Raw genomic sequence first — 27,551 nt, forward strand, 5'->3', positions numbered from 1 at the left:
CTGGAGGAATTCTTTTGGCATATCTTGTAGTTAAGCTCAAAGAGGGCAGACTTAATTGTGGCTTTGTGATTAGATTAATGTTAGATCCTCCTTTGCAATGTGAGCTGGAGATGGTTGGGTAACTTCTGTGCTGAGATCAATCGAACCAGAGGGAGTCCTTGAGTTGGCAGCAGTTTGTCCCGATTTCTCTGTAAGACCAAATTTTGGATCAATTTTTATCTCAGAATAACCTCTCTGAATCCTGAGACCCTGCACAGATGCGTTACTCAGCACTGGGCCTTGGCTGCAGTGTGCATATGGTAGCTAAAAGGGCTTGGAAAGCTCTGGGGGTACAGAATTAAGTGGCAAAAAAACATCAGTGAAAATGATCTGAAGCGTTGGGAAAGCTGTGCTGCCTTCTGGGGCTGTGTTCAGCAGAAATTTTGCATGCTGGTTGCTCTTCCAGAAACTCACCAACTGCAGCTCATTGGGGCACTGGAACCTGTTCAGCTGGGAATTTATGTACAGGGCTTCCAGTTGTTAAAGGGAGAAGAGAATCCAAGGAGCCTGTGTTCACATCTCTGAGCCTGCAGCAGAAAGTTAACTGTCTGCTTGTTGCTCATTTAGTGTTAAACTACTGGAAGCTTTTCCTTCTTTCTTCCTTCTGTGCATAGCTTGTACACCACGTACAAGAGATGGGGAGGTGGGTCTTGGAGAGGCTTTGGGTGAGACCCTGGGAAATGCCCTGGGCAGCAGTTGGACCCTTTCAGCTATTTGTCTGCCTCACACTTCAAGCTTACAAGTGAGGGGCAAACGATCAGCGTGCTGCAGAGGTGCCACATTTCCTCTTTTGTGTTCTCCCTCTCTGTCCCACTTTACACAAAGGGCATATGAAGTTGGAGTTACTCTCGTGGCACAGATTAATTTGAAATTGAAGCCAGGACCCAAAGGATCAGGACCAGTGATTTTTGCCTTGTGTGCCTCGTATGCTGGCTTTACAGCACTGCCTTGATTTGTTGCCTTGTGAAATCAGCATAACTCTCATCAGCTGTAATTAGCAGCTCTAGCTGACATGGGGAGCAGTATATTAGCTATGTTCTTGTTGACAAATGTGGTTTGGAGAGCGAAGACAAGCTCTCAGCAATTGATGGCTTGAGAGTCGGCTGAGTTCCATCTCCTTTCTGCGTGGCTGGGCAGACTGAGTGTAGATGACCACACACTGCCCTCTGTGTTTGAACCATCACTTTGGATCCCTCCCAGGCATTGTGATCTCCTGCACCTTTGATCAGAGGCATCAACAACCAAAGGATGGGTGATAAATCCGCCCGGCCGTGACGCTTGGTGGCTGGATGGGTAACTGACTCATCAGCATTCACGGTTTCTCATTTAATATGGGACTGTCCAGATGATTTAAGTGCCAGCAGCCTGGTGAGGAGGCAGTGCCTCTGCCTCCAGTAGTGTTGTGGATCCATCTCCCTGCCTCTCCACCACCCGTACTTTTCTTTGTGGGGGGAGTGGAGGGGGAGGAGGGATGGATCTGGCTTTGCTTGTCAGCTGTAGCTCTTCCCTACGAGCGGTTTTATTTCCTCCTGACGACTAGGGTTTTTCATTGGCTCCCTTTGCTCTCCGTTGTTTCTGTGCCGAGGAGCGAATGTCCTGTGTTCAGCGCTGCCCTGTGCAGCGAGCTGTGCCCTTCGTTGCGCTCCGACCGCCCGCCTGAGGACGGCAGAGCCCCGGGGCGCCCCGCGCCACCCATGCCCCCGGGAGGACCGCTCTGCCGGGGGGGCCCGGCCGCCTGCCCCGCAATGTAATTGCAGCAGTCGGGCCGCGAGCTGCTCTCGGCGCGGGGCCGCGGTTCGGGGCTGAGCGGGGCCGGCCCCGGAGGAGGTGCCGGGTCGGGGGCGGGCTGAGGGGGTGGGCAGGGCACGGCACGGCACCCCTCTCATTGCCGCTGCCCCCTTCTCTCTCGCAGGCTCTCGTCGCCCGGCGGCTGCGGCGGCGGGGACGGCGAGGGGAGCCGCAAGAGCGGGGTCATTCTGGACATCGCCTCCCTGAAGATGACGGAGCTGGAGTCCGAGGTGCTGCCCTTGCCTCCCCGATACCGCTTCCGTGACTTACTGCTGGGAGATCAGACCTTCCAGAGCGACGACAGGTTGGGGGGCAGCGCGAGGGGCACGGGAGCGGGACGAAAGGGAGAGCACGCACGCAAACACGCACCGGGCGGGGTGGGAAAGCACGTACCTGGGGATAAAGGTAACCCGGGCCGGGGCCAAACGTACCCCAGGGGAGGGGGCGCACAGAGCCCGGCCCTGGGGGTGCGCAGCTGGGCGGGGGGCGCGGAGCGGGCGGCGGGAGCTCTCCGCGGTGCTGAACGCCTCGGGGCGCGGAGCTCTCCGCGGTGCTGACGGCCTGGTCGCACCGGGCCAACCAGGGCTGCCACGTGCGGGCGTGCTGGTGCTGCTGGGCATTTGGAGTTGTGGGTACAGCAGGCCGGCAGATGCAGGGGTTTGTGGGAGTACCACTAAGGGGTGGCGATGGGTGAAAAGAGAGTGCTTTCTGAGAGATGAGCGGGGTAGAGATGGTGAGGTGAGGGGCCAGTGTATTTCCCTGGTAAGCCATGGTCAGAATGTGACGTGAGTGCATACCTTTATTTCAGAAGTAGGGCTCAGCCAGCCTGTTCTCAGAAGATGTCTTTGCAGCATAGAATGCTGATGCTAGCCGAGTGATTAAAGATCTGCTGTGGTTGTGGCACAACTCTCCCTTTCCTTGGCTGCCAAGGATTTGTTATTAAGTTGATTGAGCTAAAGCAAAGGAAGGAATGTCTTGAGTTGCAAGTGAATTCTGTAAGGGGAGCGGTTAAACAAAGACAACAAGAACAATTGTGGCTTCTAGTCCGTTTGTAACAAAAAGGAGCTACAGTACTTGTGGAGAGCCAGTAATATTGTCATCATTTTGTACCAATGTATGATGTAAACAAGGAGAGCTGTAGTTCTCATTGAAAAAAAAACCTTTCCATTGCTGCTGAGTTAGCTTTTGGTATGCACGTTTGGTAAAACTGTCGCAATAGTTTCTTGCATCTGTGTTTGGAAGGTGGTTTCTTCTTTTTGTGTGTGTACAAGTGTCAGACAAAACATGTGAATTTGGGTTTGAGAATGTGGGATTTATAAATATCTTAAATCAGAATTCTTGTCCTTAATGGCTGCATAAGAATTGATTTTCTTTTTCCCTCAAACATGAGTCTGTGATCCTCAGATTTTAAAAGCCTAGATTTCCTAATCAGGCATTTAAACACTGATATGGATTTCTGGCTTCAAATTAGAAGTTGAATGGAAATTTATGCTGTAGAAAATATCTGGATTTCAGAATGGTTACAATATGGCTCATTTGGGTAAGTTTTAATTTCAGATATTTGATAGCTTTAGTATTTTGTAATTTAAATGGAACTGAAATGCAGAAGATTACAATGGCAGATTGTGCTTTGTTTTTTTTCTGCATTTCATTGGCATAACTCCTAATCTTCATTTTCATCTGGATTTGTGTGTTTCTGATTCACAGTCTCCTGATTTTTTTATTTTTTGTGTGGTGATACTTTGTGGTGCTTTGTTTTGGCAATTTCATTAGCGTTCCTTCTTAAGATATCTTTCTCTGGCTCTATGGGCTGTTATTTTAGCTCTTCTGGCTTCTCCTTGTGTTTAGAAAATAGGGACAACTTCCCAACATGTTTGGGAATGCAGATCTGTGAGTGCACCTCTGCTGTTGACACGTAGTCTGCTTGGCTCCGCTGTGAGCGTGCCACTGCTGTGGGCTCTTGGCCATGTTACTGTGGGCCCTGTTTCAGACCAAGCCCTTAATGGCTCTGGATACTTACTGACAAGGCAAACTCCACAGTAGTTGTGACTAGTAAATTAGGCTGCTCCAAATGAGCTGAATAAGCAGCTGATTTAGGCTAGCAGAAGAAAAGCAGATGGCTTTTTTCCTGTGCTGTGCTTATAAATACTAAGCAGCTTAGAGCTGTGCTTTGAAGTGCTCTGTTATAGTACTGAGAAGAGTGTGGTGGCTCACTGCTGAGGAAAAATTCCCTGCATGAGCAGTATGGGGAATTGTGACTGGAATAGAACCCTTTGGACTTACAGATGCAACGCTGAAGGAGAACACCCACAGCACTAACTATCTCATTTCTTTATAAAGGCAATGCTAAAATCATTGGTCTCTCAAATATCTGCCTTTGAAAAATAGCCCCTTGAATAGCAGTATGGTGATGAAAGGGATGAGGTTTCTGGGGTCAGCAGAAGGTTGAAAGGATGGGATGCTTCTGAGGAATTAGAAGCACTTCTGTTAGAGATTTATTAATCCATTCTCATCAGAGAGGATGCTGAGAAGACACCAGTCCCAGGCTGAGGTAAAAGAATGAGGTAATGCTGGAGCTTGAGCTGATGAGAGCTTGCTGGAATAAGTGGGTAATTAGAGATCTGTGGTGTGGCAGGAGGAGAGCTCATGTCCAGATAACCCAGAGAGCTGGAGAAACTGATCTGTGAATAGGCAGTGGAACACACGGCTCCTATTTTACTTCTGTATTTAGGTTGTGAGAGGTGAAGGTAGTCAATCTAACTAAGTAAGGTTGACTCTTTGGCAGGTAGAATGATGTGAAAATTAAAATAGTACTTAAAATGTTGTGTGTGGGATGTTAATAAATCAGCCAGGAAGCAAATACAAAAAGGCCGGCTGGAAGAAAAATGGGGGAGGAAAATGGATTTGTGCAACAGAGAGTGAAAAGCCTAATGACAAGCAAATCTAGAACTGACAAATGGAAATGTTCCTTCCAACATCTTCTTATTCATCTTTGGAACTCACTGCCTCGAGGCATCTGGAAGAGTTTGGGCTTAGCTGTATTTACATGTAGTGCAGCTGTATTTAAATGCTGTGCTTGGCATTTTTGCTGGGCAGGTCATTTAAATTACAGGAATGGGATCAACTGTCATTCAGTTCTGAATCTCCAGAGGACACAAAATGCTGACTGGAGGCAGATATCTGACTCATGGGGGCTGCAAGGTGACTTCTCTGGGGACGTTTCTCTTTGGGAACCTAGAAGTTGTGTTGCTGTTGTAAGTCCTATCTGGTTTAGGAGTTTCTTTCCCTTGTTTTAGAAGGTTCCATCAATGTCAAAGACAAAGAGATCGGTTCTGTTATGGCACGATTGCATTTCTTATCTCACTGGTGTTTGACTGTCGCGGATGTATTTATGGTGTTGAGCCTGCATCAAAAAGAAAGTGCAGCACTGGGGGAACAAACACTGCTTTCCCAGGCTGCCCTGTCGCATACTTGGCACATGACTCCTCCAGTTATGGAAATCCTTTGTGCTTTGGTAATTGAGTGTAGGAGCACGGCCAAGGGGTGTTACTGGAAAGGAGAAGCAGCTGAATGGTGCACCCCATTGGTGCCACGAGTTTGGACTTCTTCTGCAAGGAGAGCTTCTGTTCTTAAAGTGAGACTTTGTGGTCTTTGTGATTAAAGGCAGCTGAAAAAGCACATCTGCCGAACTGATAAATATTGTTTTATACTCCAAACTGTGACATCCCTTTGATCTTCGCAGTCCTGACTGCGGCGTTTTTTGATCTCCTGCTTTCTCTTTTCTTGGGCAGTGCTGACAACTGGGTTGGGATGTGCATAAAAAAAGCCCATAAATAAAATTAAACTGCATCTCCAGTTTAATGGAGTTGCAGCGCCATTAGGAACTTATTTGATGCCTAATTTAAATGGTCTGAATACTGTCCAGAAATTCACCGTCACAAGCCACAGTCCTATTTACAGCAGCAAGAATTAATGGACATCACTTTGATTAAGTGCGTTTTCTGAAGCTAATTATCAGCAAAGACTCATTTGATGGGTGACATTGCTTGGAGAAACTGCTCATGCAGAGAAACTCAGCAACACGCATTGCATGACCAGGAAAAGAGAGGGTTGTAATAACTAGGGTGATGTTTCTGTTTACCAGTTAGATTGATGTTGGAAGTTTCTTTGTCTGTTAACTGACATCTGTTCTTTGTCTCTTAAATTTGTCACTAGATAGTGGCTGTAAATCACAGGTTAGATTATACTTAGCACAAGAAAACATTAGTGCTGACATATCAGACTTACAGGATTTTCTCCTTGTAGTTTATTGCTGGTACACCCAAAGTGACATCCTCACCAGATGCATCATTACATTAATGACAGTGCACACCATTCTCTGTCTTTCTTTCAGATTCCTTGAGTATGTCTACAGCTGAGTCTCCCCTTCTTCGCCATTTGATTTAATGAGTAATTTCTCTCCTTTTATTCATATGATGCAGATGGTAATTGAAATATCCCTGTTTGTACCCAGAAGTGAAAAACATTCGTTTCTGCGGTGGTGAAGTAATGGTCAAAAAGTGACTGCAGTGTCCGTTCAGGCTGTAGCATCTCTGTCTGGACCTGGATTTAGGAGATCTGGCTCTGATGCTCCTCTGTGCCAGAAAATTCCACCAGCTAATGCTGCCCATTTCCCAACAGTTTCATCACGGCTTGGGAAAGAAGGCTGAGGGTGCTTGTTGTCTAACGCCCAACTTCATCAATATGTCTGTGTTAAGACCCAATTTTCCACCAGCTCTGTGTGCAGTCTCACAAGGGGTGACTCAGTCTCGCTTGTGATTCCCGAGCCTCGCTCCAAATTAAGTAATAAATAACACTGGGGAAGATGGTGACATCCAGACCAGAAATATAAGTGACCGCGTGACCACTTGAGTTGAATTGCAGCTTCTCTGCTTTTACCACCTGATGGAGCAAAACCAAAACATTTGTTGATTGTGTTAAGCTATTTTTCTGAGTCAACACATCATCGGGAAGTTTGGGTCTGATGCTACCCAAGCAAATATCTGCTCCTGGAGGCCAAGCCAGCCTCGACCATAATGCCACTCCCAGTCCAGCCCAATGCTCACTGCACTGCACGGCTCTGGCTCCTGAGCAACTTTCAACACTGCTTGGGAACGTGGGAAATGGCAAGGCTGGCAGCAGGGTGAGGTGGGCAGGGGACAAAGCCTGCTTTAGCTGTGTCAAAGTACACACCTCGGCTTTGCTGTCCCATTAAGACTGTGGACAAGACTGAGTCCAGTCCCCAGGCAGCATCCAAACCATTGGAGATGCTGCCTGAGCTGTTGGGTTTTGGGCCAATTCCAGCAGGAAATAGCATCCAGGTCACCAGTCATCTGCAGGGCAGGACCTTGGGCAGCAAAAAGCCCTTGGGACAGGGCATGGCATGCTTAGATCTGCCGCCAGTTTTTGTCTTGTGCTGGAAGTGTGGTCAAGGTGCACAGTTTTCCTCCTGTTGTAGGTTTTCTTTTAATGATGCACAGCATTCTTAATTGCATTTTGCTTTTTCAGTTGTTCTGGAAGGCTGTAGTGATGATTACTTACAGGGTGTCTTAATTAATGTGCTGTTGGGCATTTCTTAAAATTGAAGTTTCCTCATACTCATTGACGTGCTGTAGAGTGTTCATCTGAAGGCAGGGATGGCTGGACATAACCAGGAAAATCAGTAGAGTTATGAAAGTAATAGAGTGAGAGAAGAAATACACTTCTCTTATAATTAGATCAATTATTTTATAAGCAAAATATCATTACTCTTTTCAGGGATATTGCTTTTGCTGTCAGCAATGGGCTCTTGCTGGCAATAAACACGAGCGCAGAGAGCAGGCGGGTGGAAGGCGTCCCTGGGGTGATGCAGTACGTACAGCAGTGCCATGGTGGGAAGGAAGAGCAACATTGATTTTCAGTTATTTAGCACAAGTTAACGCTGCAGGCTCAGATTTCCATCCCTCCCTGGTGTGTTTTCTTGGTTTATTTACTTTCACTTTGGTTTCTGTTCAATTCATTGAGAGGATGGGCTTGAAAAGGAAAGCGTCATGTTTTAAGTTAAGTTACCTGGAAGTATCTTGGATCTGTTTTGCACGAGGGAAGCATCAAGAATATGAGGCCATGTCCACAGATATGGGAAAGAAATGATGCTGTTTGCCATCACAGCAAAGCCCTGTGTCTGCAGAGGTGAAGGAGAGGGCTGCCTTTGGCATTGCTGGTGGGAGGTCAGGCTGAGCCCAGGGCTGTCACAGCTGCCACAAGGATGGTGTGTTAAACAGCTTGGCAGCTGGAGCTGTAATCACAGAGAATGCTTTACATTTTTTTCTGCTGTGTTTTCCCACCACTCCCATCACAGTTGCATCTCCGTTCCCGAGGGAAACAACTCATTGCCATTCTGAAGGTGGTGCTCGCTCCTTTCCCTCGGCACCCTCTGCTCAGTGACAGCATGCAGAGCCCCAGAGCTCAGGCTCTGCCTTGGGTTTGTGATGCTCGACCCGTGGCTCTCCCATAGGCCCTTGTGTGGGCATGGTAAAATGGATCAGATGTGGATTTATGGAGAAATTGGCTAGAAAACCCCCGTGTAAGACAGAGCATCTCAGAGACTTCATTTTGGGTTAGGCAGCGCAGCATGTGGGTTTAGAGAGAAATAATTTGGTTTGAAGCATTTGTTTACTATTTTTAGCTCTGCTTATCAAAAGCAAAGTGAGCACATTGCCTGCTGAGACCCCGCAGCTAGCACAGATTTCCTTGCCATGCCGCATTTGCCTCTGCTCCGTTGGCACCAGCTTGGTTCTGTAGCAAGCTTACTGGTATTAATTTGCAAAGAAAATGCTTCATGTTCACGAGCTGGGCTGGCAGCTCTGTTAACAGGTCATGCAGGCACTGTGCAAATGTTTGCCCTACATGAAGGCTTGGCCATGCAGGTGAGGGCAGCACCAGCCCAGGAGCTGCCAAGGCTGGAAGTTTCTTCTCTGGTTGCTCTATGACTTTGCTGGATTATTGCAATAGCAGATCTTTTATTCTGCCTTGCATTATTTGAGACAATAAATAATTGGTAATGAAGGAGCTGGTGGTGATGGAGTTGATATAAAGGGATTAAGTGCTGCTTTGGCAGGTAGACTGTGGACCTGAGTGCTTTACCAGTAGATCAAATTAAAAAAAAAAAAAAAAAAAAAGAGCAAACAATAACAACAAAAATAACAGCACAATTCCCAGATCTCTCAGACTCAGAAAAATTGCCTCTTTGAGCAGGAAGGCTGTGATATTGGATCACGGAAGGATTTGCACCAGCTGCGTTAGCTTTTCAGGCATGCTATAGAGTTCTTTTCTGTTCTAAAGGCTCCCTCAGGACGGTGATGGTGCTCTCTGCCAGGGCACCCACAGCTTCTGGAGGAGCTGCAGGAGCTTCCTGTGCTCATAGCAGGGCCACCACTGCACGCTCAGTGCCTCTGCCTCCTCCGGGAGATGGACAGCCCGGTTTGCTTTGATCCCTTTCTCCAAGGGGTGATCTGGGACTGCGGGTTTTACTGACTCTCAGATGGGACATAAAAATGATATTTTATGAATGGAAGTTTCAGGATTGTGCCATCTTGCAGAGCAGTTGCTCGGCGGTTTTTTCCAAGCCCAGCATTTGGGGAACGCAAGTTTCTGCAGGCAGGGTTTTTTGCCGCATAGATATCTCCTGATGGTAGACACGCTTTCCCGTGTGTTTTTCTGCTCTGCTCCCGTTGAATTGACTCCCACTGCGGACGGATCGAGCAGCCCCTGGCCCCGCTCCGTCCCCTTCTTGCTGCTCACAGCGGCCGTGTGTCTCAGCGCGCCGGGAGTTAGGCCTGGTGCGCGCTTTGCTGCGGGACCGAAAGATTTGGGGGCAGCGCACAGCGAGCTGCCGGAGCGCGGAGAGCGCGCACGGCTGGGTTCTGCCGCTGCTCTCTCCCGATGTTGTGGCAGAGCCTTCTGGAGGACGGCGCAAACGCGGCTCCCGTTGGACCCACTTCCCCAGGCCTCGCCGGCGCCGGGATTGCATTGATCCCGCAGGACCTGTCGCCGTCGATTCTCCTCGATTCTCCCCACAGCTTTGTGCGCAGCGGGCGGGGCAGCGCTGCATCCGCTGTCGGGAGCTGAGGGTGTTCTGAACGCGGCGGTGTGAGAGCCCGCCGTGCTGTGGGCAGGAGAGGCATCGCTGAGAAACGCACCTTCCTATCAGGGAGCGGAAAATACCGGGCACGGAATGCTTGCGAGGAAGGCAGGCGTGCCAAAGACGGGCGGCTTTCTGGTCCAGGCTCGTGGAGAGCGTTGTGTGACAGCAGCCGGCACTCATGCTATGTGCTGTGCTGCGTGGTGTACAAGAATCTGACACAGCAGATGCTAAATATACATGCGTCTTTTTCAAAGCTGAAGTGCTTTCTGCATTGTCTAAAACTTTTCCCTTTGGAGAAGCTGCGGATGTGACTGCAAATGGGAGCAGGGAGAGCTGCGCAGATCTGAAGGAACTCATTCTCCCAGCACCCGTGTGTCGGTGTGAAGTGTGTCATCACAGCTGGGCTGATTGCTCCATATGGGAGCACTGCTTGAAAAGAGTCAAGTTCCATAAAATGGCTAGTCATTGCCTGTGAGAAGAGAGTTTAATTGAAATGATTGCAACGCACGCTGGTGCGCTGGTTTAGCTCGATGTTTATAATGCACAGTCACACTGTTTGTTCAAGGCAAGAGGAAAGGGCTTTGGGAGTCGCTCACATTTCTCAGCGAGAACTTGCAGCTGGTCTCTGGGAAGGCATTCCTTCAGCAAAGCTATTTAGTCACCGCTTTAAGCTTGGGCTGTGAAGACGAGTGTGCTTCACTGCAGTGTGATGCAGTTCCACCCACGCTGCTGACGGCAGAGGACTCCTCTGGCACTTCAGTTCCCAATTTGGGTGACTTTGGATTGGTTTTCCCAGTCTGGCACAGGGACACACGCTGCCTGACGTGCTCACACGGATGTGCACGGCTGTGCTCGCCCACCAGCTGGCATGCAGGGAGAGAAGGGTGAACTTTCCTGTCCCTTCTTGTCGCAAACTCATTGCTGCCCATATGTGTGCCTTCAGTTCCAGCTGGGTGCATTGGCACCAGGAGGCATTCCCTTGAGGAGAAAGGATGTACGGTGTCCTTTGGGCTGGGCTGGTCCTCACGCTGCTGCTGTGAGCTGGAGGGCTCTGCTGTGGGAAGCAGTAACCTGCAGGGCACTGGGAGCATGATGTGGTGAGGGATGGGGCACAGAGAACCACGAGGTCCAGGAGCCCCCTGCAGAGCTGCACCCGGCAGCTGTTCCTCTTTGCCTGTCTCCAAAGTGCTTTTACAGCTCAGCATTTTCACTTGGCTTGGGCTGTTCTCACAGGGTCTGCCCAGTGCTGGTGGAGAGGCTTATTGCCATCAGCCATTGTGCTAACACTGAGAAGAACAGCTTCTAGCTAGTGCAATTTGTAAATATTTACTCTTCTTTTTCAGAGAACACCAAACACAGAGATACCCAAAGCTGCAAAGACCCCCCCTCCATCTCACTACTGCTGTGTGTAGGGAGCTCTGTGCAATTTGTGCTGATGCTTCTCGCTGCCAACAGCTCACAAGGAACCTGTCTTCTCCTCTGGATGCCTTGGTGCCGATTCCTGCTTTTGGCTATATGTGCAAACAGGGAGCCCCCGTGGTCAGAGCACATTGTGGCAGAGCATGGTGTGCACTATTGACTGGCAGCAGGATGTCCTCGGTGCAGTTAAAATAAGAAATGCACTTGGAGATCAGTGGTGTGGTGCAACCCTTGTTCCTGTCCTTCCCACGCAGCCTGGTGAGGCGCAGAACTCCATGGAGTTCATGGCTCATTTCTGCAGCATGCTGGGAATCTGTCTGTATGTATGGGGAGTTGCCATTTTCCCTTTCTTATATAATGTATCATAAAACGAATGGTGGGAAGAGGGAAATGTCTGGGAAATGGTACATAGAACAATCCAGAGAGCCCGGGGGCAGAGGGGGCCCTTATTACCATGAGACACAGCTGATGGAGTCCCAGGGCCTGAGTTTCTCCTTTGATGATCCGTCTAAAAAACTTCAAAGATTTCCAGTTGCTAAAATTCTCCACATTTTTTAGCAGAAACTTAAGGCCATTTAGTCAGCAAACACTGTTTTGCAATTTAAAAGATAATTTAATTAGAATTTTAATGGCTTAATTACAAAGTGGCTGGGAAATAAAGGTCACGCAGGAGCAGCTCAGAGCTTTATAGCTGGTGTTAGAGATGTCCTGTATGTGGGATGTGGCCACGGGGGCAGCTGTGGTGCTGTGGGATGTGTGTGGGGCATTGAATGCACGCAGCACAGAGTTCATTACAACGGGAGGCCACCAAGTGTGGCTAATGGCAGGTGCTGTGCCTGTGCTCCCAGAGCTTTCTGTGCATCCCTGTGGTGCACTGAGGCTTTATCACTGCTCCCATTAAATGCCAGGGCTGGTAGCCACCCTGCTACGTGCTCACCTGGGAAGTGGCCCAGCTGGCTTTGTGCTCTCTGCAGAGTTTTCATGCTTTGCTAGCAGGTATATATTTAGATTTTACCCGGGGGCTTTTAATTTCCTCGCTGACTTGAGCAGCACTGACAGGTACACCAATATGTGCCCCTTTTTCCTCTGGAGGTTTTAACCTGGCATCAGCTCTGCTAGGAAAATATGAGAAGAGACCACAGGTCGCTGATGGGCTCCGGGGTGTCATTGCTCCACTCCTGGGCACGTAAAGCACACCGTGGAGAGAGGAGCCCGGAGCCGGCGGCTCTGCAGGGACATTTATTCAGCATCCCTCCGTGTCTGCTCTATTTCTTCAGCCGACAGCCTCTGCTGGTTCTGCAGCTTTCATGCTCGGCGCTGACGAGCCACACTTAGGGAGGTAAAAATGGGTTTGCAAAGGCTGTGATGACAGTTTTGGGATTCGGCGCACGCAGTACTCACGGCCCCACGTTACATAAATGCGGCTCTGCGGGCACCGTGGCCACCAGGGGGAACAGGGCTGAGGGATGGGGAAGGGGACAAAGAGCAGGGGACATCCCTCAGCCCGTCATGGAGCTGCGCAGCCGCGCAGTGCTGGAGGTGCCGTGTTCTACGTGTGAACACCCTGGGATTGGCAGTGCTGGAAATGTTAATGCAGGGATGTGGGGAAGGGAAATCGGGGGCTCTTTTGCCACCAGACTCATTGTCTCCCTCGGTGCTTTTGCAGCCTGCCTGAATGCTTGCTGCATTTTCTTACTTTACATAATTTTTCCATTTGTCTCCAGCAGCCCGGCTCTTCAAAGGCTCCCTTCTATTTCCAGCTCTCTTGCTGCTGCTATAAATGCTCTCCTCCATGTTTTCTGAATGCTCCTTCCTCCCTAAAGCCGCAGTGCTCCAGTTTATTACAGCACTCTCTCATGCTCAGCAGACGCTGCGCTGCCAGGTAGTGGCTATGTGAAGCTCCTCTGGGGACTCTGCAGTTGCCAAAGGACCAAAAAGGGAATGAATTGCAGGCAGCAGCTCTACCCATGCCATACAAACCCTCTGGGTGCCTTTGGGTGCCCACTGCCTGGGATGGGAGCAGGTGTCCGACGGTTTTGGTGGCTGCACAAAGATATGTAACCCCTGGTGCTCTGCTCCAGGCTCACAACCATTGGGTTTCTCTGCACCCTGAGCCCAATGAAGCAGAATGTGGCCCCATGGGTCGGGCTGGGGGTGACTTCCTTCTCAAAAGATATGGCCATGGAGCATTCCTGCGGTGAATGTTGTGCTCCAGTGTGGGTTCTTGAACCCACTTGGTTGCTGCTTTTGGCTGTAGCCTCTGAGCTGTGCTGCCATCCTGGCAGCTGCTGTGATGACAGAAATCCCTGCGGTTTGTGAACTTTTCCTGAAATGCTTTTAATGACAGCTTAATAACAACACTTAGCACTCTGTACAGAGCGTCTCAGCCCTGGTGCTTAAATGCTTTGCTGAGAAGGGTAAGGACCATTATCCCCCATACTCTCTGGGAGGGGGGAATAGCTGGATTTTATTTGTGAGAATAATTATAACGAGTGGAATTAATCTACTTTTTGTATGAATGGCATTGCTTTTAAGAATACAAAGGTCAGGAAAGCATCTCAGATAGAAAAGAGAGTGTGTGGTGGTATAGGTCCATCCAGCCACTTCTCAGGGAGCGCCTCAAGGTCCTGTTGTGCACAGAAATCAAACCTGACAAGCAGTGCATGGAGAGGCCAGAAACCAGAAGAGGTGAATGCAAGGCAGTGCGCTCACTGATGGTGTGCTGGGTGTTGGTGAGCAGGCACTGCTTTTGCCCTGATCCCACTGTTGCTTATCTTTCTGCTCGCTCCCAGCCTTGGCACACACAGCCTGCTGCTGCGCTATGCAGGAAGCAGAGGCACTGGGATAAGTGCTGGTTTCTTGGGCTCCAGGAGTCCATGATCTGAGTGAAGCCATAGAAGGGCACTGTAGGTTGGGTTTTCTTCTCTCATCTCTGGCCTGCTGGGCTCTCTTCTGTTCAGAGCACAGCTTCGCAGGGGCTTGGCTTCCTGCCCTATGATTTCTTGAAACCCAGGAAAATGGGGTTTGTTTGGGCTGGGACCTCTCGGTGTGACAGCAATACAAAAGCAGAGCTATAGTTCCTCAGTGCACTGCGAATGTGGGGGAAGAGCTGCAGAAGTGCTTTGTGCTGTCGCTGCCCTGCTGTGCACAGCCTGGTGCTGCTGGTCTGTTCATGGGGATGCCAGGTCATGGATTCACCTCAAATGAGCCAAAGTCGTGGGGAACCCCGCAGTGCCTCTGCACTCTGCTGTTCTGTGTTGAGGGGACTGCAGCAGAGGGACAGTGGGAGCATGGGGTGCAGAGCTCGGTGTGCTGAATGCTGCCTGTGTGCTGCAACCAGCTCCTGCTTCCTCCTAGCCCTGCAGGGAGGTGTAGTAGTTTGTCTCTGAGTCCTGGTGCTCACTGAGCACTCCTCACCCAGAAAGCTCTCCATCCCTGTGTGCTGGGAGGGCTCCCTCACCTCAAAGATGGCAGTGGGATGGAGAGAGGTTCTTCAATGGATCGATATGAGCTCTATTTTCTAAGCCTAATTATTAGTAAGCATGGACATCCTTGACGTCCAGAGAGGATTCCTGAGAATCTCTTGTATATTCCAATGTCTCTGCAGTTCTGAAATAATCGATGTATTGATGTTGCATTTCCTCCTATAAGAGCTGAAGCTCTTTGGCTTCATCCTTACCAGTAAGTGCAACTCCACCTACTGCTGGATCGTTGGAAATCTGCACAGGGGGATCTGCCATTGGGTTGGTGTGGTGCTGGGGAGCTGCTGGGGGCTCTCGGGAAGGTGCTGGGCTCCCTGCCTGCAGGAGGAGGAGCACTGGCACCCTGCGGGGATGGAAGGGATGCATCCTACATAGGGAGAGAAAAGGAAGCATCAGCACTTGCCCTCTTTTATTTTTTTATTGCCATTCTTTTGTCTTTGACAAATTTGTTGCTTTAACCGAACCAAATGTCAAAGGAAAAACTGTCCTACTGAGGAAGAAAAAGCTCAGTCTTCTGCAGTTTTAATTTCCTTTGGGACATTAGAAAAATTTGGTGAACAGAATAGAACAAAATCTCAGAACCTCCTGCAAAAGGCTGATGTTTGCAGCAGGCTATTGAAGAGAAGGGCTGGTGGCAGAGCAAAGCGGTGCTGCTCTGTGCAGCCCCCAGCTGGTTGGCACTAACTATGGCAACCTTGGGATATCACAGGGTGTGGAAAGCTGTTTGCAGACTGTGGGAATGCGGGACAAATGAGCAGGTCTGATCCATGTTTGCTTCTTGAGAAACTCTTCAGACAATGGCTTGGCCACGTGAAATTGGTGGTGTCTGTCCCTGTATTGGTAGTGCTCTGAAGTTTTCCTAAGGGATGATGCCATGCTGTTAAATTTGTAGGGTCCTTGAAATGCCGTTGTTGCTGTGTCTGCTGAGGAGTTTGTGGCAGTGGAAGGATGGCATGGAGCATCGCTGTCACTTGGCTTGGGATGTGGAGGGATGGCATGGGCAGGTGGCTCTACAGCCCTTGGGAACTGCTGGAGGTACAGTGAGAGCCAGGCAGATCTCTCAGCCCCATGGGTGCCTCTGGAGAGATGTTGGTGCAGCCCTGAGCATGGAGACTATGGGCAAAACGTGCACTCCTTTTCTTACCTCATGTGGCTGCCAAAAGTACCTGCACACAGTTGATGCTGCTCACGACATGCAAGGCTTTGAGAAGTGTTCAGTCAGCGTTTCTTACAGAAAGCTCTGTGTGCAGCTGCTTCTGGGTCTGATCTCAGCATTGTAGGTTGATTTGCTGGAAGAATTTGAAAAAAAAAAAAAAAACCTTTTTGATTCATCAACTTCTTACAGTGGGTTATAGCGTGCTTTATTATTAATAGGTTGGATCAGCACTTAGAAGGAGTTTTGGCAGTCAGGATTGAAAGCTAGCTAGATGAAAGGAAAATATTCCATGATGCAGGTACTGTGGATCCAGTTAAGACTAATGAGAAATCTGCTTTGTTCTAAATGATATTTTCAGAAAGATTGTTATGACAGCAATGGCTGCTGAGCAACCCTGAGCCATTTCTCTCCCCTCCCGTACGATGGTCTCTGCATAATGCAGGCACTGAAATGAGAGATCAGCAGTTTGTAATGGGTTCTCAAACTGAAATTAAGCGTCGATTTCCCAGCTCACAGCCAGTTGTTTGACACTCATTTAGCAGACAAATATTTCTGGGCCAGAGCAATTTTTATTTGGACTCTGAAGTCATGGATGCTGTGTTCTGTTGGCCTTCATTCTCTGCATCCCGAAGGAGGATGCACTGCATGCACGAGGGTTTGCTGCTCTCATTTGCCTTCTTGCACTGTGAGTGAAGCACGGACTGTCAGCACAGCGCTTCAGGTTACACTTTGCAGCCATTGCTCTTTCTAGGAACAGGCAACTTCCCAGCAAGAGCGAGCCTTCTGGGCACACTCATTATGTGTGGAGTGATGCATTTTGGCTTTTGCATTGGTTGAGTTCTGGGTAAGCATATGACAGCCATAAACTGACATCATCGGCACTGGAGATCTGCAATTAGTCTGAAATGCATTTTGCTGAGTAACAGCCTTTTGCTCTGAGTTGCAGCAGAGCTGCTTTGCCCACCCAGTGCAACCAGCCCCTTGCCCTCTTACTGTCAGCAATCTGCTCTGCCAACAACTGGCATCTGAGAGCTTCATTTTGCTTTTTCTCCTTGCGACAGCCTGGATTTTGGCTTCAGCTTCAGGTGACCTCTTTTCTCCCTTGGAAGGGAAATGCCTGGTGAAAGCAGCAGCCCTGCACTGGTTTCTTGTGTCCTGCCTTGGTTCGGTCCCCTCTCTTCTGTCTTTGTGCCTTTGTTTGTGCTCGAGTGCTCCTGGAAGAGGTGTCTTCACATAGAGGCTCCCACAGGTGGGAACTGAGTTTCTTGATGGGTTATTTTATGCATTGTTTTTGCCTGTACAAAACATTGTACATTGTGCTGTACAACAAAAGTACAGTGGGGGAGTCTCCATTTTCTAGTAAAACTCCCCAAGCGTTTCCCTAATACTTCTTTTTGCTCAGTGCTGCTGCTTGATGGCATTACTGCTGAGATCATGATTTACGCGTAAGCCACTTTGTGCATCAAACATCTCCCCTGAAGTTAACACTCTTCTGGAATTAGCAATATAACATTTAGTTAGAATTTCTGAATCGTTTCCCAAGGGAGAGAGCTGACTACCCCAGCTCCAGTGATTCTTGTCCATCAGGGCTCCTCAGGCATGGGGCTGGTCCATGGGGCTGGTGGCAGTGATTACAGCTGGGCATGGGAACAATGCCCCGGGGTGTGCAGATCCAGAGCAATAACTGGAGACGAGGCTGAAGCAAACCATGGAGCAGAGAGGAACGGCTCTGTTAGGAAACAAATGTATTGATCTGATGAATCATTTTGAGGCAAAAGGGGAAATTAAATGTGCTCAGAAAGCTGGCACACTCGTAAATGGGCTGCGGGTTTTTATCCATCTAACATTTCATGGGCTGCAGTAAAGTATGTCTTATGGTGAAATCCCATTAAGAAATTATACTCTGAGTAGGGAAACATGGATTTTGTTAACAGGGAACAGAGACTTGGTTCCTTTTCCTAGATCAGCTGTGGGGTGGTTTGAGGGCATTCTGCAGGGTGGTTTTGAGGTGCTCCATCAGGTGGTGTTGGGGTGCGGTGGGGTGGCTTTGAGATGCAGTTGGTGGGGTGGTTTTGGGGTGTTTTTGGGGTGGTTTTGGGGTGTTTTTGGGGTCCATGGGGCCCTGAGGTAATGGCTGCTGCCTCTGTCCGTGGTGCTGAGCCGCCGTTCCTGCGACCCTCGGGTCTCCACGTGCTCTGGCACCACCGCATCCTGCAGCGATGATCCTTGTTGGGTGCTGCCGTCGGGCATGAACAGAGCAGCCAGGTGCTGACAGCATCCCCAGAAAGATGGTAGGGTGCATGGCCCCATCTTTCGGTCCCACCTGCGCACTGGGGGACACATGGAGTTATCTCCTGCTCAGGGCTTCTTTGGCCACGATGAATTCCCTGCTCTGTTTGACTCCTTGACAAATCGATGCCAAGAGTGTTGAGTGGTGAGCAGTTTTGTGCTCACCTGAAGTGACAAGGCTGGGTGGTGTGAGGACGGGCTGTTTTGGCACAGCCAGGTGGGCAGGGATAGAGCACCAGGTGGTGGTGGCAGCTCAGAGTGAGGCAGCGATGAGTTCCCCTCTGCTTTTTTGCAGCGTTTGCATTCAGGAGGAGGCCTTGTTCTGCTGCTTTGTGTCCGTGAGCCAAGCGTGCTGAGTCTGTTCCCTGGCATTCAGTCCGCACGCTGCTCTTTACACTGAGCGATAAGATGAAATAGCTTCCTCCCCCTCATGTCGCTACAGAAAAACAGGGATGGGGAAAAAATAATCCCTCATCCCTTGCCCTGCCTGTGGTGATAAGCATAATGCAAGCATTTGTTTTTTAAAGGAGGCAGCCAAGACAATTGCATTATTTATTGAACAAAGCCGTTTTGGAGATTTCTGCACAGCGAAGGTTTTCTTAGTCATTTTGCACCAAATCCGTTGCAGCAGCAAGGCCAGAGAGTTTGCCTTGACTCCCCTCACTACCAAAATAAATGTGCAGGGCAGGATTGTTCCACTGAGCAGCCGCGAGTGGGGAGAAAGGAGAAGAAAGGAGATGGTATGTGCCGGCAGCTCTAAACTGAATGCAGTGAGGATTGCTATGTACGGGAGAGTTCAGGGGAGAAAGAGGAGGAAGTCACAGAGGCAGCCCAGGCTCGCAGGATGGCGAGAGCCAAGCTGAAGAATTCCCCTTCAGAGAGCAACTCACATGTGAAGACTGTCCCACCAGCAACGACAGAAGATGTCCGTGGGGTGAGCCCCTTGCTGCCAGCGCGGAGGATGGGCTCCCTGGGGAGCGATGTCGGACAGAGGTACTGCGGGGCTGCAGTGGTGCGTGGGCTTGGGAAGCAGAGGGGCACGCTTTATCTTTTCAATAAGAGGGAAAGGATTCACGCCACCAGGGGCTGGAGGGGTGGCGGGTGAAATCCTTCTGACAGCTGTGTGTGGAAAAGCCATGCCAGCTCTGAAGTTCCATTATGAAACAGATAGCTGGAGCAGAAGAAAACCATATCCTTTGAATTTTTTGTAAGTATTCCTTGGTTGTTTTTTTTTTTGTTTTTTTTTTTCAAATTTTTTAATTTTAAATTTTATTATTATTATTATTATTTTTTTTGTTTGCCAAAAGCATCTCTGAATGGCAGCCCTGAGACTGTAGGGCTGCTACATGATGCTGCTAACTTGTGCTGCGCCTTCTCTGTGCGGTACGACACCAAAGCTTATCTACACCACTAGCACCACAGAAAGCACTGTACATTAAGCACCATGTTTGCACTGATGCTTGATCCCCCTTCTGAGGGATGATTTATTTACAACAGCAAAAAAAAAAGAAGGCTGCCCTAGGAAATGCTGCATCCTCTTTCTGCAAGCACACAGCTGATGCACAGGAGAAAAATGTGCTGTTTTTGAGGAGGATGGAAACAGTTTCACACTGCACTATGCTTCTGAAGAAGCTAGACCTCCTCATTAAGAAGAGGAAGCATGTGTCAGGAGTTCAGCTCTGGTTCTGTTTATTTTCTTTCTGTCATCTCTTCAGCATTTCAGCCCATCCATGCTCTCTTTCTTCTCAGCAAAATCTGCCTCACCTGTGACTGTGTGCTGTGTATCTCCTAGGATGCGATTTGGTGCTGTTTCTAGCTCTGGTTTCCAGTGCAAATTAGCACAGTAGGAAAGCTGCTGCTCGTGGTGAATTTTACTTGGCTGACTCCAGGCTGGCAGGAACTCACCACCTTGGCATTGGGACCTTCATGCAGCTCCCTGGTGGGCCAGGGGAGTGCAGGCAGCGGGTGCAGCTGAGCAGTGCTGTGCCCATTGGGGAGGCAGGGAGGTGTGCGGAGGTGCTTCGGTCTCCAGGTCCGGGAGGCAGAGTCCCGGTGTGGCTGCAGAGCTCAGGTCTCCATGTGATGGATGATGGCACCATGGTTGGCCCTCCAGGAGGCGGACTCTTGGATCTTGTGAATCATTGCCTTCTGATTTCATGAGCTGGGGTTTACGGGTATGGAAGGCTGCATACGTATGGGAAGCTGCACATGGGCATTGGGCAGGTACCCTGCAACTCTATCCCTGAACCTTGTGAGGTATCATAGAATCATAGAATCACAAGGTTGGAAATGACCTATAAGATCATCTAGTCCAAGGAGGTGTCATCACGCTTTACTGAGCAATCTGCATCTCCTCTACTCCCTGGGCAGATTGGTTTGCTCTGGTTTTATGACTTGTTTTCAGAAGGGTTGACCCATTCTGGGTACTGTGCTGTTAGCAGAGTCCTGGGGAGAGATTGCTTCCTTCCTTTCATCTCTCAGGCACTGCTGGTGTTCCCTCAGCAAGCCCAGAGGTGCTGGGTCTGAGAAGAGGCTCATACCTGTGGCCAGGGGGCTCCTCCAAACCCATCCCAACCTGCTGGAGTGGAGCGTGCAAGAGGGGCTTGGTGGGCTCAGCCCAGGAGCAGGAGCTCCGTGCCTCTTGGCAGGGATTGTGTGGCACAAGGAGCGGTGCTGGAAGGCAGGGATGGATCCAGGGCTGAGGGGGCAATGTCCAAAAGCCACAGAGCTGCAGTTGTTAGTGGACCTGGGCCAGAAGGCTGAGAGCACGAAGCACAGCGGGTGCCTCCGGACTGCAGATAATACATGGTTGAACCCAGTTCCCTGGGCTTCATTGGAATTTCATGGGTTTTGCTGCAGTCTTGCTGTAAGGAGCTGGTGGCTTGGACGCTGCTGGCGGGAGGTGAAGTTCCTGGCAGCACTCTGCACTGCTCGCAGAGCCCCGCGAGCCGCCTGCAGAGCCTGAATCCTGCAAGTGCTGTGCTCCCCTCGGTGATGGAGTTGGCGATAACAACGGTTGGTGTGCTTGTACTTCATTGCCTATGCAAGAAAGAAAGGAAGGAAGATTGCTTTGAAATTATGGATAGTGTGTCAGAGATGCTCTGTCTCCTCCCGAGCCAGACAAGCAGCATTAGCATGTTAGCAGCAATGGTTGTTACTGGGACTTTGGGGTGAGATGCGAGGTGATGCTGGGAGCAGATGCTGTGTTACAGGATGTTCCCAGTGATGCAAATCAGTTCTCCAGGCGGCTGAAGCCAGTGAAGTTTATTCCCACCTACTTTATTTGCCTTTTACTCTGTCTGTTAGTCAACTGCAGCATCTCAGGGCTTTTAGTGGCTCTTGGTTTCAGCAGGAGAACAGCTCTGCTGTGGTTTGGAAGTGACCGAGCAGCCCTGCAGCTCTGCACAGCAGGAGGCTGCGTGATGCTCGCAGCTGCACTGCATCCTACTCTGAAGGGAGCATGATATGGGGAGCTTCACTCCTACAAGAGGGAGAGACGGTGCTGGGGGAAGACTTTGGGAGGAGAAGGTGTTGAGGTGGAACAAATCACAGAAAAGTCGATTTTTGAGCTGAGCTCTCCGTGGAGCACTGCAGCAATGCAGGCTGAGGGCTGTGTTTGGGAGAAAGCTGCTGGCAGTGTGGTCATGAAAATATCTGTGCTCGGATCTCACTTTGGGGGCTGTTGATCTCTCCGCAGCACCGGACGTGCGGACATTCTGTTGTGTTCTTATTTAAAAAAACAACATTTTTACAAGATAATTGTGTCCTGTTTATGCAGCTTTGCTAGGAAGCAGGGGAACTTCTGGCCGCTCTGTGTCCGGAGGCAAGCTGATATTCTTAAGGGATGGCAAACGTCCTGTAATGAATCTGTGTTTGAAGACCTGTTCAAAAACTTTGATGGGGGGAGGGGGAAGAGGGAGGGAGCAAGGCTGGCAGCACTGCCTGTCCTCCCCAGAGCCCAGCATCGCTCCCTACAAACTGGAAGGGCACGGCCAGCCCTGAGCAGTGTGAAGCAGCCCCGTGCTGTGGAGCTGTGGTCTGAGCCAGGGTGAGCTGCTCTCCCACTGCTTTGGGAATTGCAGGAACAGGAATGAGGGCTGCAGGTCTGGGAGTGCTGCCACATGAAACCTCGTGGTGCTGAGATGGTTTGATGGAGAACATTGGAGTTGTGGGCTGGTTTAAGGGACGCACGGAGGAGCCTCTTCCTCAGACAGTTGATGAGGTCGGGTCAGATTGACTGGGACTTGTCCTGCTAAGCTTTGGGAATCTCCCAGGATGGAGCTTTTCCAGCCTCTCCACATGCTTTTTGTAGTGCTTCATTACTCAGGGTGAATATTTCTTCTTCATATTCAGTCAGGCTTCCCCTTGCTGCATCTCATGACTGCTCCCTCTGTCCTTTTGGGAGGAGTGGGTTCCCTCTTGCCTTGCACTCAGTGGCTGAAGGCAGCAATCACTTTGTTCCCTCACTTCCCTGTCCTCAGACTCCATGGTCCCACCCCTCCTTGTCTAGCAGCTGGAGGTGGTTCTGGCACCAATACATGGGGCTTTGCTCCATCCATGGCACACTGAGGGCTGAAAGCTGCATGGCAATGGGTGAGAAATGGCAGCACGCTGGTGGGCCCCGGGTTTGTTGAATGGAGAGCACTTCAGAGAACACCAAAACCACCCAAACGTGTTTGAAAATGTAATTTCTGACTAATCAACGGCTGTTCCCCCAAGGGGCCACCAAGCATTAATAAGCTCATCCTGTTGGATGTGTGCTTACAGCCTGGTGCTCAGACCCACGGTCTGCTCTGAGCCCTGGTGTTGCTGGGGCTGTCGTGTTTGGGTTTCTCAGTGCTGGTCTCCATAGCAAGTCCTGGGTGCACGTTCTACCTGCAGCTGAACACTGAACTCACCGGGATGGGGGTCAGTGAGCCAAGAGCAATGTTTTTGCACATTTCCTTCATGCAGTGCAGAGCTGCGGTGCTGCAGGCTGTGCTGCTGCCAGCTGTAATGAAGATAGCCTGAAAAGGTTCCCAGCTCACTCCCCAGGGCTTTGCTTAGGAGTTAGGGAGGGATTGGACTTACTGAGGTGCAGTGGGGACTTTTGGCTGTGCTGTGGGTGAGGCACCCCATGTCACCATGTCCTCCAGTTCCCTCTTGCAGTATTTGCTTGGATTTTGGTCTCGTGCTGTTCTCCCTATCCTGCAGACCCCCCCACGCTCAGCAGGGAGCTGCCCCCTCCCACGCCATGTCCTACGTCGGTGCTGAGCTGTAGGTGCCAAGCATCAGGAGCCCACGCTCCAAACGTGCGCTTGTGTTTTAGCCCTGCTTATTTTTGGTCTTTCATCCTCATCAGAGCCCGGTGGTGTGCAGGGCTTCAGCATCGCTCCCTTGGAAGGGGCTGATATGTGAGCTGAGCATTCCTCAAGGTAAGGGCAGGCAGCACACGTGGCTCAGCGGGCTGCATTTGGGCCACCACACGGTTTCCAAACTGCAGCCCCTCCCTTGGGTCCCCATCCCTCGGCTCTGAGTGCACTGTGAGCTGTGGGGCTGCCCCATCCCATCCTGCACATGTTGTTGGCCAGACGCTGCCTGTGCTGCTTCCTTCTCCCTTCCTCTTTGTTGCTCTTTCCCCACCTCTTTGCTTTCCTTTTTTGTCTCCTCCCATCTGTCCTTCTCACATCAGGCTATTTTTATGGATGAGTTTCTCACTGTCAATATGGTAAGAACTGTGGTGTAGCTCTTGTCTTCGTGGATGTGTGCCTCTTTGGGGACCCTTCCCCAGCAGCTGCCCCTCCTGGTTGGCTCTGTCCCTCTACTGTGCCCCGTGCCCTCCCCATGAGCGCAGACCCATTGGGTCTGGGGGCTCCTTCAGCCCCAGGTGCCCCAACATGGCAGGCAGTGGCTGAGCACCCTGAAGTGCAGTGCTGGTGGGAGAGCATTTGTGCCCTAGTGGCTCCAGGGCCCCCCACTCAAGGCAGGGATCCTTTGCTTCAACTGACTGGGAATTGCACGGCCAGAAGTGAATTTGAATCCTCTTCATTGTTCAAAATACTTCCCAGAACATGACAGAACAGCAGAGAGTGGCAGTGGGCTGCCCTGGTTGGGGCAGGGTTGGAGTGCGCAGCCCAAGCTGGGTGCTGCAGAGGGGGCTGTGCAGTGCAGCGTGGGTGGGCAGGCATATACTCTTGTACATAAGCAAGCCTCATTAGTTGCCTTTTGTTCTAATAATAAACCTGCCATTGTGTCTTCTCCTTAGAAGAAAGTCCTACCCTTTGTCAGGGGCTGCATCTTGCAGATGTCAGAGCTGTCTGAAGCTGTGAAGTTTCTTTTCTTTGCTGTGCCTCTCCTTGCTCTGTGCCTTTGCTGCTTGCACTGCAGGATGCAACCAGCCTGGCTGCTCCCTTTGTCACATCCTGGGGTGGCTGCAGCCCCTCGCAGCCCTCACCCACAGGGCACATCCCTTCCTCCTGCCCAGCTCTGTGCCTGTGGAAGCGATGCTGTGGCTGTAAGTCTGTCCGCCCATCTTTCCCCCTGGAGGACATGTGCCCTTCCATAGTGAACAGAACCCACCAACTCTTAAAAACTTGTTGATGTCTGGAAAACAATCCTTTCCCAGTTGGGAATTGGAGTGGATTTTATTTTTCTTCACAAATTGCAGTGCTTCAACCGTGGCACCAGGCAGGCAGAGCTGGGAGCACTGGGGCTGCCCATCACCCAGGGCTCTCATTGTGGGGCCTTTCTGGGGCTGCAGCCCCACACCCCATGCTGAGACCACAGCTGCAGGGTGAGCAGAGTGCGAGGGACCGTGTGGTGCAGTGCCCCACGGCAGCTGGTGTGCAGGGCTGTGTCTGCAGGAACTCTGCTCACTCTGTCCTCTCACCACCGGCTACCAGCTGCTGTGCATTAGGAGAAAACCAAATCAATTGCTGTTTCTTGCCCATAATGTGTCAGTGAGGCACGGATGGATGCTGTGGAAAGCCGAGTGTGAGCAAGAGCCTTGGGCAGTGCCTGCTGCTGGGGTTAATCCCATTTTCTGCAGGGATTGGGGTTGGCTGGCACAGAGCTTGTTGGGCTGGGACTGCCCACCCCAAAGTGTCCTGTACAGGTTTTGCAGATTAAGAATCAGAAAGTTTGCAAGTTTTCATTTGGTTTGTGACCCAGCACCTCTCTCAGCTTTGCTCAGCCGCATTTTGGGAGATTTTGGGAAGACATGAGTGCAATGGGCATCACCACATGTTGGTGAGACCCTGGGGAACATGGTCTGGTGCCTGATGTGGTGGTTGGCAACCCTGCCTGCAGCAGCAGGTTGGAACTGGATGATCTTTGAGGTCCTCTCCAACCCAACCAGCTGTGATGCTAAGAAAGCTCCCTGCTGCTGGCGTGGCAACACAGCACATTGCTGAGCTGGCATTGCTCCATGTGCCATGGGGACATTGGGTGTCCCCACAGGCATTTCAGCACAGGAGATGTGTGTCACATAGGAAGTGACAGAGGAGCAGCAAACAGAATGGTATCACAGGGAGGCTGCTCTGATCTCTGGGTAGATGGGGGATGAGCTGGCTTTCTGTTGGACATGCATTTCAATTGAGATGGGAATTTATTGCTGTTACATAGTTTGAAATATACCAGAGTGCTTTACTGCATATTTCAGACTCCTCTGTGCTGGTGCTGGGACCAGGGAGCACCAGGAGATGCCAGCATGAAGGCAGGCAGTGCTGGGGTGGCCCGGGGCTGCCTCAGGGACTTCTTTGTGCATTCCACTGCCTTCATTTGTGTGCCACCCCCCATAACATTAACGCCCCACATACCCTCATTCTTCCTTCTGTTTATTTCATTTGCCTTTTTATGGTCGCTGGTTGTGAATGCAGAATGAGCTCTCCAAAGTGCACATGGTTCCTAGAAGTACCCCAAGCAGCACCTCGCTGAATGTAATTTCTCTGCAGAAAGTGTGAAACTGAATTCGAGACGGAGCAGTTTGTGAGACCCATCAAAGAAAACCCCCAAAAAGCATGGAGAAAAAATCCCCCCCCCCCCCCCCCAGACAGCATAAAGAAATGTGTTGGTGTGGAGCTGAGCCCTTAGGGCATCTCTGGGTGCCCGAGGAGGGGACGTCACCGTGGCAGTGTGCATTCCTAGGGCTCAGTGCCAGCCCTGCTGGTCCCCCCACAGCTGCCCGCGCTGTGCCGCACCGCCCTCACCTCCTGTGATGCTCTCACCCATAGGCCCCACGCCGAGGATTTCAGCATGGATTCCTCCTTCTCTCAGTAAGTGCCATGCATGTGTGCATGCGGTGCTGGGAGCGCGAGCAGCCCTGGGTGCCAAGAGCAGCGCCAGGGCAGCACAAGGGCACAGTGCTGCTCTTGGCATCAGGGCTGGCGGGCTGTGCCTGCAAACCAGAGAGGTTCCCAGCATGGGGAGCCATGTTCAGCTCCATGGGGATGGAGCCAGGTCCTTGCAGCAAATTGGTGATTGCCCATCATTGCTGAGCTCCGTGTGCGGGCTCTAATTAAACAATCCAGATTCATCAGCAGAAGCAATTATTGGAGCCGATTCCTGAGCGTCAATCTCCAATGTTGCAAAACAAAGAAGGCAAACTGAATGCAGCATGTCGTTCTGTTGCTTCTCCTTGTTCTGGTTTCTCACCTTTTTTTAATTATTGAGAGCAGTGGTGTGGCTGTGGGGTGGTGCAGACTGGTTGCAGCCGAAGGATGGGCGCCCCATGTGCTGCTGATGGGGCACAGGGGCAGCCCACACCATTCTTCTCACTCTGGCAGGTGCTCAGTTCTATGGGGGTGCCACAATGTGTGCACAGACCCACACCCCCCTTCCTCTCCCAGCATCACGCAGTGGTGTCTGTCTGTCCCCAGCCCTGTCTGGCAGCACCGTGGCCCATCCCCAGAACCCATCCTGGGGCAGTGCTGGCAGTGGGCTGCAGAGCTGTCTCCATTTGTTCCAAACCTCTCTGACTGTCTCACTTGCATCCCGCTTCCCACTGGGGGAGATGTAATGAGACATTTCCCAGGATGAGAATGCTGTTTCCTGGCCAACTGCAGCGGGAGTGCAGGGATTGGAGGTGCAGGGAGCTGCTGATGGTTTTTCCTCTCTTTCCAAAGCTACGCTTATTTGAAGATACATTCCTCATGGTAAAATATTTCGGTCGGTTTGAAATAGAACAAAAGCATCCGTGGCACGTGAGCTCCTGTGGGAGCAGCGGGCAGCAGCCAGCCTT

General features: G+C 50.7%; 1 protein-coding gene across 9 annotated transcripts in view; it reads left to right on the forward strand.

The window, feature by feature from the left end:
- KCNT1 (potassium sodium-activated channel subfamily T member 1) overlaps window positions 1–27,551 on the forward strand; it is a 54,385-nt gene that overhangs the window by 6,892 nt on the left and 19,942 nt on the right. For all 9 annotated transcript variants that reach the window (XM_042879192.1, XM_042879195.1, XM_042879188.1 and 6 more), the window contains exon 2: window positions 1,952–2,131. In XM_042879192.1, coding sequence (XP_042735126.1) covers window positions 2,037–2,131 — 95 coding nt within the window. In that variant the 5' untranslated portion in view covers window positions 1,952–2,036. The remainder of the gene's footprint in view (window positions 1–1,951; window positions 2,132–27,551) is intronic.

The sequence above is a fragment of the Lagopus leucura genome, unplaced genomic scaffold, assembly GCF_019238085.1.
Source record: "Lagopus leucura isolate 7727_CA_CO unplaced genomic scaffold, USGS_WTPT01 Super-Scaffold_100022, whole genome shotgun sequence".
In the NCBI taxonomy this organism is placed as follows: Eukaryota; Metazoa; Chordata; class Aves; order Galliformes; family Phasianidae; genus Lagopus; species Lagopus leucura.